At 52.4% G+C, this 12512-nt stretch overlaps 1 protein-coding gene across 1 annotated transcript in view; it reads right to left on the reverse strand.

Moving 5' to 3' along the window:
* Positions 1–309: 309 nt before the first annotated feature.
* The window catches only part of Orai1 (ORAI calcium release-activated calcium modulator 1), a 14840-nt gene continuing 2637 nt past the window's right edge, over positions 310–12512 (reverse strand). The window contains exon 2 of the mRNA XM_004635900.2: positions 310–1248. Coding sequence (XP_004635957.1) covers positions 649–1248 — 600 coding nt within the window. The 3' untranslated portion in view covers positions 310–648. The remainder of the gene's footprint in view (positions 1249–12512) is intronic.

Below are 12512 nucleotides of genomic sequence, written 5' to 3' on the forward strand. Positions count from 1 at the left end.
TATTTTGACTCAGGCTTTCCCTAAATTGTCCCAACTAGTCTCAAACTTGCAATCCTTCTGCCTGAGCCTCCAAGAGTACTGAGATTAGGGGCATGCACCTCATCTCCCTCCCGAAAGGTTTTTTTTTTTTTTCGCGGTACCGGGGGTTGAACTCAGGACCTTGTGCTTGACTAGACAAGTGCTTGTATCTCCTGAGTTATCTCCCCGGCCCCTCCCAAAAGTTTTTAAACTTTGCGAGGAGGTTCACCCAACCCGGGCTCCAGGAGAAATGACATCAGGCAGTCAAGCCGCAACACACAGACACGAGGGGGAGGTGTCCCTTAGTAGTATATTTCTGTGTTCACACGAACACACACGCACGCGCGCGCACACTCGACACAGAATGGGGAGCGAGGTGGGGACAGAAGCATCTGGGTGGTACTGACACGCGGGTGGTGGTAGGGACAAAGACAGCATCTGTCCTCACTCCAGCCCCACCACCTCCTCCCCGAGCTGGAAGAACAGGAAGTGCTTATTCTCTCTGAGCAAAGTCTCAAGGTGCAGTCCCTTTTTCCAAAGCGACTTCCTGTCACTCTGCCCGCGCAGCTGGCGTGGGTCAAGGCCACCAGGAAGGAAGAGCGTTCAGGCCTCAGCTTGGGCCCAGCAGGTTCAGGCATAGTGGCTGCCGGGGGTCAGCGGGTGGTCCCCTCTGTGGTCCAGCTGGTCCTGCAGGCGTGCGAACTCGGCCAGTTCGTTGAGCTCCTGGAACTGCCGGTCTGTCTTATGGCTGACCAGCGAGCGGTAGAAGTGCACGGCGAAAACGATGAAGACCAGGCCGAAGGGGACCATGATGGTGGTGGAGGCGATGGCTGCCGCCTGGCCTGGTGTGATGCTGGTGTCGTTGGCAGCTGTGTCACCACCCGTGGGCGGCTTGCTGGTGGGGCGAGGCTGGCCTGGCTGCTTTTTGAGCGGCAGGAACTTGACCCAGCAGAGCAGCACGACCTCGGCCAGGAACAGCAGCGTGCCGATGACGGTGGAGAAGGCCCAGGCCAGCTCGATGTGGCGATGCATGCGCTCGTGCGGCGACTCCTTGACCGAGTTGAGGTTGTGCACGTTGCTCACCGCCTCAATGTTGGGCAGGATGCAGGTGCTGATCATGAGTGCAAACAGGTGCACGGCCACAAGCACCGTGGTGCAGGCGCTGAAGGCAATGAGCAGCCCCGGCGGGTAGTCATGTTCAGCGTCCAACTGCACCTCCACCATGGCCACCTGGGGAGGGGATGGGCAGCGGTGAGTGGCAGGCTGGAGAGAGCCACGCACAAGTCCTGCTTCTCCTCCCACCAGCCTCTGGGACCTTGGGCCTCAGTTTCCACATCGATGTAATGGTGGTAAGAAAGCCAGGTATGGTGGTGCACACCTGTAATCCCAGCACTCTGGGAGGCTGAGGCAGGAAGATCTTAAGTTTGAGCTCAGCATGGGCAACTTGGTGAGGCCCTGAGCGAGCCAAAAATTAGAAAAAGGCCGGAGATATACCTAAGTGTGAAGGCCTTGGGTTCAACTCCTGGTATCATCCAGAGACTGGGGAGCCTAATGAAACCTGTCCACCTCGGTTTGACAAGAGGAAAGAAAACTGGTGAGAAGCCAAGCTCCCAAATTTGATCCCCAGTATCACACACACAAAAAAGAAACCTAGTGAAAAAGATAGCTTGGAGTCCAGAAGCTAAGTGCATTTAGGAAAGTCATTTAACCTCTTAGCTTCAACTCTTTTTTCTTTTTCTTTCTTTCTTTCTTTCTTTCTTTCTTTCTTTTTTTTTAGGGATAGTCTATTAATACACAGGATAGGGGCCAGGGAGATGGCTTAGTAGAATAAGCACTTGCCAGGCAAGCACAAGGGCCTGGGTTCAATCCCCAGTTCTGCAAAACAAAACAAAACAAAACAAAAAAAAGTAGGATTATCTTTTTTTTTTTTTTTTTTTTAACATTGAATAAGGTATCTTACATTTATTTTCTTTCTTTCTTTTTTTGGATTATCTTAATTAAATGAGAGTTCCTAGAATATGGGAAACACTTCCAAATGATAGACCTGCCAATGCCAAATAACCACCATAAATGGCCAAAATAGTAAGTCTGACATTATGCACATTTTACCATAATTTTTTTTTTTTTTTTTTGAGACAAGGTCTCACTATGCAGCTTGGGGCTGGCCTTGTGCTCACCTTCATGGCCCCCCAAGCTGGTCTTGAACTCACAGAGATCCTTCTGGCTCAACCTCCCGAGTGCTTAGATTACAGGTGTATGCCACCATGCCTGGTTCTAGGGCCACACGGTGGGCGCCCACATCCAGGGCCAAGACCACAGGGCATGTGGGGTCAGGGATCGAACTTGGGTCCTTTTGCTTGCCAGGTAGGTGCTTATGCCTCTGAGCTATCTCTCCAGCCCCTTTACTGTAACTGTAAAATAGGGGCTAGACTGTCCATAGTAGTGCAAGGGCTGTGGGTTCCAGCCTCACCGAGCTCCATGGCCACCCCTATCGGTCCTACCCTCACACTCCAACAGGGTGGCTGCTTCCTGCCTTGCAGCTGGGGCTGGACAGGGCACACACAGGCCTTTCTCGGAAAGGGAGGAACCAGAGAGGCTTCCAGGAAGAGCTGGGCTCAACCCCAGGGGGCAGACGGGCACCAGCAGCCCCAGGCTGTCTCCGGGACCAGAGAGATGCACCCACTGCTCTCCGGTTCCTGGAGGCCTGGGGCCACCAGGGCCATACTCCAGGTTGTGCCACCCGCTCCTGTCACCTGAGCCCTGAAAATTACCCTCATGCGAAGCAGCCAGCTCATCAGATTTTGTGTAGGAGTAGTGTGTAGCCAGCGGCTGCCAGGTCATCGCCAGAGTGCTGGGGGCCAAGGGCCACAGGCACCAATGACAGCATCACTGGGTGGGGACTGGGGCCAGAGCTGAAAGCATATGAGAAACACTCTACCAACTGAGTCCCATGCCAGCACCCTGTTTTTCTTGTCTGTTTTTGAGACAGGGTCTTGCTGTGTAGCCCAGGCTGGCCTTGAACTCATAATGATCCCCCTGCCTCCTCATCCAAGTGCTGGGATTACAGGCGTGCACCACCACGCCCTAGCCACTCTGCTATTCTGGAGGTCCTGGGGATTAATCCAGGGGCTTTCAAATGGGGCCACCCCTCCCACCCTTCTTGAATTACTCACTTTGCAGATGGCAGGGTTTTGTTTTATTTTTTGTACCAAGTATCGAACTCAGGACCTTGTATCTGCCAAGTAGGCGCTTAGACACATGAGCTATATCCCCAGCAGATTACTCACTTGGAAATAACCTGGGCTGAGCTTGCGATCCTCTGCCCTCAGCCTGGCCGAGTTCTGGGGTTACAGGTGCGTGTTGGCTTCCTTATACTTTGTGACAGCCTCACTAAGTTTTGCTCAGGCTAGTCTTAAACTTGCCATCCTCCTGCTTCAGCCTCCCAGATAGCTAGGACTGTGCTCACTTTGGCAGTACCTGTACCAGGTGGCTGGGACTACAGGTGTGCACCACCACACCTGGCAGGGTAGTGACTCTACCGAGCACCTGCTGTCTTAAGTGGCAGGCTCAGAGGGGGAGTCTGATGCTGAAGTTTGCCCAACAGTTCCACGTGACACTGCCCCACCCCAGGAGGAAGCTGCTGCAGGCTGAGCCCCGCAGGAGGACCGTAGGCAGGACCCCCTTTGCCAGCTAGCCGGGCTCCCAACTCTCACGCCTTTGCCCTTTGCTAGGCTGTGTGATTCTGGCAGGTTCTCTCAACTTTCTCCACCTCAGTTTACACATCTGTAAATGGGAGCAGTGGTATGAGCCTTAGAGGGCTGTCCACATGAAAAAGCGCCCAGCACCCTGTGAAGTGTCAGGAAAAAGTGAGCTCTAGCATTATATTCAGTTTGTTTCTTTGAGACAGGTTCTTGCCACGTAATCGGCTGTCCTGGACCTCAGAATGATCCTCCTGCCTCAGCCCTCCCCACCTCCAGGCTGGTCTTATAAGGGTGACTCCATGCCCAGCACTAATCAGTTTAGAACCCGAAATGCAAAACCACTGTCTCCTTGAAGTTGTCCTGGCCGGACAGCCAGGCCCTAGGCAGGACCCTCCCCTCTCTATGAAAAAAAACGGGAAGTGGTGAGACCAAGGTCACAGTCCTGAGCTGACCCATGAGAATCTGAGGAAAAGGGTGGGTAATACTCAAACATCCAGGTTTGGGGTTTTGTAGGCCTCTTGAGACCATTTCAGTGGGCGGCTTTGTTTGCCTAAGAGCTTTCATAACTAAGGGCTCTGCTCCCAGAGGCCGAAGCAGGAGGATGGCAAGCATAAACTCCTCTTGAGAAGATCAGTGAGATCCTGTCTCAAAACGAAAAGCTCAGGCCAGGGCGATGGCTCAGTAGAATAAACACTTGCCTGGCAAGTGCAAGGGCCTGAGTTCAATCCCCGGTTCTGCCAAAAAAAAAAACCCGAAAAGCATTGGGGATGCAGCTCAGTGGCTCTGAATTCAATCCCCAGTAAGGAGGGAAAAAAAAAATTCCCCCAACTGACGAAGATACATATTTTGCAGCCTGGGAGTTTACTAAATAGTTCCAGCTTGTGTAAATTTGGGGCAGTGCCATCAGGATTTTGACTGTTTTTAAGATCACTGGTGGCCTAAAGCCAACCCTGAGAACTCGGTCCATGCGGGTGAGAAGGTGAGGGTCAGGGGGCAGAAGGGAGGGCCACATCCCACAGGCCTGGCGGGGGAGAGCTGGTCTCTGCTGGCAGCCCTGAACTCACCTGGGAAAGGCCAGGCCTCCGGCCCCCTCCCCACCCTCTTGCATCCTCTTCCTGTTTTGGCCCGCAGTCCCGGAAGCTGAAACTAGAGAAGGCCGAGCAGAGAGGCCTCAGCCTGGTGGCTCCAGGTCCTGGGGCTCTTTGGAGGGTCAGGCCCTGAGGCCAGCGCTGGGGTGTCTGTGGGGCTGGGATCGTGGCTGCAGGTAATTCCCAGCCTGGCCCTACACCCCTGCCTCTGTCTACCCAAAGTGCCCTGGCTCCAGGACTGTAACACACAGCCTCTGTGCTGCAGGCTGCATGTCTGTGAAAAATGGGGTTCACTGCATGGGGTTGTTACGAACATCCAAAGATTAAAAGAACACAGAGCCCTCTGCCAAGACCCGGCACACAGCGAAGTGTCACAGGGCCTGGTGCCGTCACTGCCGCCCTTTCTCAGTACTGGGAGTGGAACCCGCCTTGTGTGCAGAGCGACGTCGCACCCAGCCCTGGCTATGCTGCCCCGGCTGGGCAGCCTGCGCTGTGGTCCTCCTGCCACAGCCTCCTGGAGTGCCCAGATTACAGGCCTGTGTTGGCATGCTCGGCTCAACTCTTGTTCTTTTACAAATGAGTAAATTAAGGATCTGGGGAGGGGACACCAGCTGCCCCAGGGTTACCCTTCCACTGGGTAAGAGACCTTATGTCAGAGCCACTCAGAGGCCCATTTTCAAGGGGCACCGACATGTGATACCACCACTCTGAGAGGCTGAGGCGGAAAGGTTGAAAATTCAATCCCAGTCTGGACAACTCAGAGACTTAGACCCTTTCTCAAAATAAAACATTAAAAAAGGGTCGGGATGTAGCAGCGCAAATGCCCCAGGTTCGATCCCCAGTACTGTAAAGTAAGATAAAATAAAGCCCACATGCAATGGGGGGCCAGGACGCTTCCCTCAGTCACCGCGAAGGTTAAATGAGGATCTTTAGTATAAATGTTTGGCGCAGGCCAGCCCAAGGAGAAACTCAATAAATCTCAGTTAAAAAGCAAAACAGCCCGAAGCGGAAGAGAAACAGCTCCTAGATGCCGATCCCAGGCTGGAGAAGGCAAACCCGCTTGCCCCGTCCTGTGCCCACTGCGGGCAACTTGTATGGTCCCCAATGCTGCGCCATGTGGCCAGAGCCCCCTCACACACCACACACTCCAGGGCCAGAAACTGCAGCTGTGGGGACACACCCTGCGGCAGGGACGCCGAACCTTGGGTTGGGGAGACGCAGGGGCCAGAAGAACATGACGGCTGCCCTTTCCGCTAGGGACCCCCATTACCTTGCCAGACCCCACCATTCCCAGCTGACCATGTATACATAGTGCCTTAGGAACCACAGCAGCCCCACGGGCCACATACACAATGTGATTCTGGGAGAGACAAAAGCCAGGGTTCAGTGTAAATCACGGATCTTGATGACAAGGCTTCGCAGACATCCAAGGCACTGCTTTCTCCAGAATCCTTCCCACTTGGGGAATGTGTCCCGGATGGGGACAGTCAAGGCAGGGGGGGCCTCGTGGGGTCTGGCAGCTGACTCTGGGCCCAGCAGAGTCCACAGATGGGATCAGATCAGATTGCAAACAGCTTCACAAGGTAAATATAGCCTGAGAGCAGGCTGTGAACCCAAAATAAACAGCTTCCAGCAAGCCCTGGGCCTCCTTGAACCTGGCCACATGGGGCCTCAGGGCAGGCAGGGTGACACCCTCCCCCAAGCTGGTGACACCAAGCCCCAAGAGAAGGCTGAAGACAGCCAAGGTGATCAGATGTGATCCTGGCTGACTCTGCCAAGCACCTGCCACCCCCAGTGCCACTGTTTCCTCCTTACGTGTGCAGGGGCCATGGAGATCTGGGCACCTGCACCTGGGAGACACCAGCTCCCTGTCCCTAGTCCAGGTCGTCTTAAGCCCATCTCCCCTGGTTACCAGAGCAGTCCCGGCTACTGGCCCCACCTCAACAGCAAACCGTCTATTAAGAGAGGGCAGTTTACAACCCCCCATGACCAGGATGGGCCAGCACTGTGAATGCCCCTATAAATAGGCCCACACACTTTTATAACAGAAACAAAGCCAGCCCCAAGCACCGCTCACCCGCAAAGCACGCCGATACTGCCTGTCCTTAGAGACAGCAGGCCGGTATTGCATTCTTCCCTTAGGTCATTTACGAAAATACTGGCTGCCTCTCACCAAATTTATGTCATAAGCCACTAACAGGCTGAATCTGCAGATGGGGAAAGGAAGACAGGTCTAGATTTTTCTTTTTCTCTGTGTGCATGTGTGGGTACTTAGGGTTGAAGCCGAGACCTTTACTCTGAGTTACATCACCATTCCACTATTTATTTGTCTTTTTAAATTTTGAAGCAGGGTCTCACCAAGTTGCCCATGATAGGTCTGAACTTGACAATCTTCCTGCCTCAGACTCCCAGAGTCTGAGGGTGGGTCAGGAGACTCGGTTTTATCTCTTTATTGGGATAATTCTAACTTCTGGAGGTTTCATCGTCCAAGTGCCTGTCATCCCTGCACTTCCAGGTGAATATCACAGCATTCATTCATTGGTGGAAAAGAGTCACCATGGTAAGGATTGTATGGCTCTGCTGGAAGTAATGCAGAAATAAAACAGCAAGATTGGACCGGGGAGATAGCTCAGTAAAATAAGCGCTTGCCTTGCAAGCACAAGGGCCTCAGTTCAATCCCTGGTTCTGTCAAAAAACCAAACAAACCAAAAAAACCCTCAAAAACCAAAAACCAAAAAACCCCAGCAAGATCTTGACAACCTTGGTGGCACATGCCTATAATTCCAGCACTTGGGAGGCTGAGGCAAGAGGACTGCTACACATTCAAGAGCCTACACTGGTAGTGAGTTCAAATCAGCCCATACTATCTAGCAAGATCTTGTCTCAAAAAACAGAACAAGGGGGCTGGTGAGATGGCTCAGTGGTCTAAAGCACCTATTTAGAACAAGCTTAGCAAAGCACAGGGACCCGGGTTCAATCCCCCAGCACCACATGCCAGCCAGCCCCGCCCCCTGGTGGGCTGAGCTGGCCACACACACACACACACACACACACACACACACACACACAAAAAAAAAAAAAAAAAAAAAAAAAAAAAAAAAAAAAAACAGAACAAAACAAAAAGCAGTATCTCAGTTCCTTAAAAGGGGGCTGGGGAGATATGGCACTAAATACTTAAATCAGATAAGTATTTTCAGCCACACCTGCCAATCATGTCCTATGGTGCAATGAGGTCGGCTTCCCCTACTCTCCCCTGGGACTGAGGAAGAGGAAGCAAGAGGGGCAGTTAAGGCCCAATCTTGAACTGGGAGGTAGCAGTAGATCTTCTATGACACTATTTAGCTCATCTGCTTTCAACTTTTCCTTTTTTATTTTTATGTGTTTATAACTGCAGGATGTTTTATCATGACATATATGTAATTTCCTTTCTTTTTTAGCGGGGGGGAGTGATGTGAGACATTCGCTATATAGCCCAGGTTGGCCTCAAACTCATGGTAATCGTCCTGCCTCAACTTTCCAAGCGCTAGGATCACAGGTGTGCCTCACCAATCCAACACTAACAATTTAGATAGTTTTTTTTTTTTTTTTAAATATATTTAGTCCAGGGTCTTCAGGATCTAGAGGGTCTTACTATGTAGATTGAACTCAGTGATTCTCCTGTTATCAGCCTCCCAAGCACTGGGATTACAGGTGGGATTACAGACATTTACCACCATGCCCAGTCTCAACTGCCATCTCGGCATGCCCCAGGGGCAAGGCTGGCACCGCCTGCCAGGGATCAAACCCTGGGCCACTGTGCTCTGCTGAAGCAGATGCTTTAGTCTGTCCGCTGAGCTACCTGGACGGCCCTTGGATAGGGTTTTTTGCTCAAAGCCAAGTTTATTGGTAGCGTTCTTACATGGCATTCTTCAGAACCTGGGTTAGAGTCTCAGCACACACAGAATTTGGACAGCACGGACCTTGGGTCAACAGATTAATTTTTTTCGTGTCTTTTTGATACACGGTCCTGCTATGCAGTTCAGGCTGGCCTTGAGCTCACTCTGTAGCCCAGGCTGGTCGCGAACTCTCAGTGATCTACGTAATGATCTACCTGCCTCAACGTCCTGAGTACTGCCACTGCAGGCGTGCGTGCCACCACACCCGGCCTCAGCGGACTAATTACTGTACTTAAGCTTCCCTGGCCCACAGCCACGCGCATTAATTTCCACCCACTCTATGGCTAGTGGCAGGTATCACCGAGACAGCACTGCCCTTTCCTGAAGAAGGTGGCTGAGTCCTAGGTCAGACCCCTGCACCCAAAGCAAAGTGTCTGTGCTCCAGTCTTCTGGGATGGCTTAAGTCCCCGAGCGGTGCCATCAGAGGAGAATCTGCTGATCCTCTCAGAAGTTTTCCTAGGGCCGGGGAGATAGCTCAGTAGAGTAAGCGCTTGCCTGGCAAACTCAAGGACCTGAGTTCAATCCCTGGTTCCGCAAAAAAAAAAAAAAGTTTTCTTCCTCTCCCAGCTGGCCCCACAATGCCACTTAGCAAACCTGCCAGGGAGTGGGAGGTGTGGCTTAAACAAAAAAATTGTAGAAAAAAGGAAACCTGCTCCTTGGGCTCCTCTTTCACTGGCCAGGGACCCTGCAGTGGGAGGGCTCACCAGGCCCCGGCTGAGAATTCCAGGAACTTGCTGTAGGCCCTTGGGAAGCTGGACAAAGGCTTCTCCAGTGGACAGCGCCCTTCTGGGCAGCATTCTGCAGAATTCCATGTACATGAAGCCCAGCACACGAATGGGCCACCCAGAGCCAGGCATCTGGAATACTTCAAAGGCCCTGTCTTTCAGCAGCTAAGGGGGTTGTGGTGGCAGAGAGCAAAGAGCCCCAAACCAGACAGACCAGAGCTTTAGTCCTACTCGAAGTGATGCATGCCTCTAGGAGTGTTCATTTTCCTGTCTACACATTCTTTCAAGTGCTGTTGTGAGGATTAAGTAAGAGTGAAAGAAAAGCCTTAGGCTCATGCCCAGCACAACAGGGATTTAGGAACTAATAACTGTCATCACCGCCAATATTACAAATTCACATGTCCCCTCTGTCTACAGCTTTCAATGGCTCCCTACTGCCTACAGAGGAGTTCAAGCTGCCTAAATACCCAATCAAGGTCCTCCACCGTTCACCCACAGGTCTAGGCACTCGGGCCCCCAGCCTTGCCCAGCACCAGACTGCTTCTCTCAGTAACTATTCCTGGCCTTCCCCCGACCAGACGGCGCTTCTCCAAGTTTCAACACCACTCCTCCCCAGGCTCGGCTGGAGTCACATTCCTCTAACCTGGCTCCTGCTTGGACACCATGGGAACAGGTGGCAAACTTCCTGGGTCCCTGGTCAGGAACCGTAAACGCTCTGCACATACACACCCATTTCCACACCAATGGGATGCTATTATGACCCCATTTCATTTATTATTGCTATTTGTTTTGCAGTGCCAGGGATTGAGCCCCAGAGCCTCTTGCGTGCTGTACTCGCCCTCTAGCCAGCCCTACTGCTGCATTTAAACATTTATTTATGGGCTGGGCAGATAGCTCAGCAGCATGAGCACTTTCGCAGCAAGTGCGAGGTCCTGAGTTTGACCTGTGGTACCAAAAAAAAATTTTTTTTAATTACTTATTTTTGAGACAAGATCTCATTTTGTAATTCAGGCTGGTTTTGAATTCATTATATAGCCCAGGATGGCCTAAAACTTGTCGCGATCCTCCTGCCTCAGTTTACCATGCCTTTTTTTTTTCTTTTTCTTTTCTTTTTTTTTTTTTTTTTGAGACAGGATTGCTCTATGTGGTTCAAGCTGGCCTCAAACTCTCTATGTAACCCAGGCTGGCCTTGAACTTGTGGTGATCCTCCTGCCTCGACCTCTGGCATACTGGGATTACAGTCGAGCACTGCCACGTCTCGCTTACATTTCATAGATGAGGCGGCAGATGCCCAGAGAGGGCAAGTGACACCCTCAAGGTCAAAGAGTCCTAAGAGCCTGTGCTGGGACTGGAACCAAAGCTGCCTGCAGATCAGCCTGCTCCCTTTTACTCTGCTCTGCTGGAATCAGCTTCTCAGCTCGTCCATCTATTGCTCGGAGACTTGCTTCTGTCACTGGCTCTGTGGCCTCCTAGCCAGGGGGCCTTGGGCCATCTGCTAGCTCACCAGGTTACAAGGAAGAGGACACTGGTGGCCGCAGAGCCTGTGGCCCAGGGGCTGACGTAGAACAACAGCTCAACCACCCACAGCTTCAATGATTACTGTGGGGTTGGTGAGGGTAGGGACAGTGACTGTCGTCATTTCCTCCTCTCTGATCTCCACTCAATCAAGTCCCATGATCTCAGTGTTTTCCTTCCAACTCCTACAGAACTCCCCACCACAGGCTTCAAACTAGCTCTGGACCTGAACAAAAGGGTGCTGGTGGGCAGAGAACCTGAGGAGGCAGATAATCCAAAAATAATTGATCCCAGGTCAGGGAAAGCATTGTTTACCAAAGCAGGCTGACCTTCCCAATTATCATCTGCTTAGGCTAACATTACAGCCGGCCCTCCCCTGCGGCCTGGATCACCACAGTCCTGAGGGAGGCGGGTCAGGCCTGGGCTGGTGCTGGGCTGAGAGGTAACTGAGGCAAGGCCGGAGGCAAGGCCCCAGGCTCCCCTCTGGTCAGCAGCACTGGGGTACAGATCCCAAGGCTGTTTGCAGAAGTCATGTTAGGAACAGGCACTAAGTCTGCAAACTGCAGAATCCAGACCGTCAAATTCCTCAATTCTTCCTTTGCGAGGTCCAGCCTCATCATGAACCCTCACATGGCTCAAGGGGAAATGCTTGTTTTTCTTTGGAGTACTGGGCACTAAAGCCACAACCTGGTGTACAGCAGGCAAGCACTCTACCACCCAGCTATACTACACTTTTTTTGCATTTTAGGGAAGGATCTACAGGGTGTTCAGGGTCTCACTACTAGATCCGACTTGTAGTGATCTACTTGTTTACAACCTCCCAAGAGCTGGGATTACAGGTGCACGCTACCGCGCCCAGTCTCTACACTGCACTCTTGAGACAAGGTTCTTTCTATCTTTGGACACAGGAGAAAACTTCAAAGAGGTTCCCCCAGCCTGTTCCTAACACTTGGCTGGCACCTGGCCAGACCCTCCATTGCCTCGTGGGGAATTGGTCCTCACCAGGCCTTTTGGGGGACTTTCCCTCAACCTCACCTGCTATGCAGGTGAATTCAGCATCCCAATGACCTTCCCACCCCTGGGGACCAAAGGGCACACGGGCTCCTCGGGTTCTCCAGGAAGGAAGTGGGGTGGGGGGGAGCAGGAAGCTGGTGCTGCTGACTCACAGGCCAAGGGGGAGTAAGTCAGGAAACTTGTCACTCTGTCGCCTGGGCTTTGGACCCGCCTGGTACCCCTTCCTCTCTGAGGCTCCCTCAAGGGCTGGGTGTTGGCCTCTTCCATAGTATCCCTGCTCAGAGGACTGGGGAGATAGCTCAGTGGCATAAACGCCTGCCTCATAGAGTCCCAGATCCTGGACTAACCCTCTACTAACTGCGTGCCCCTCCCCCCAGGACAGAGGCTGTCAGGGTTCAGCTCCATCTTCACCTGGAGAAAGTAGGGCACACCATCAGTGGGCAGAGCCACCCAGGCTAGAGGAAATAAAGATCCCGAGGAGATGTGTGGGGAGGAGAGCGGAGGACAGCGGAGGAC

This window comes from Octodon degus, unplaced genomic scaffold (genome assembly GCF_000260255.1).
Source record: "Octodon degus isolate 3935 unplaced genomic scaffold, OctDeg1.0 scaffold00076, whole genome shotgun sequence".
Classification (NCBI taxonomy): Eukaryota; Metazoa; Chordata; class Mammalia; order Rodentia; family Octodontidae; genus Octodon; species Octodon degus.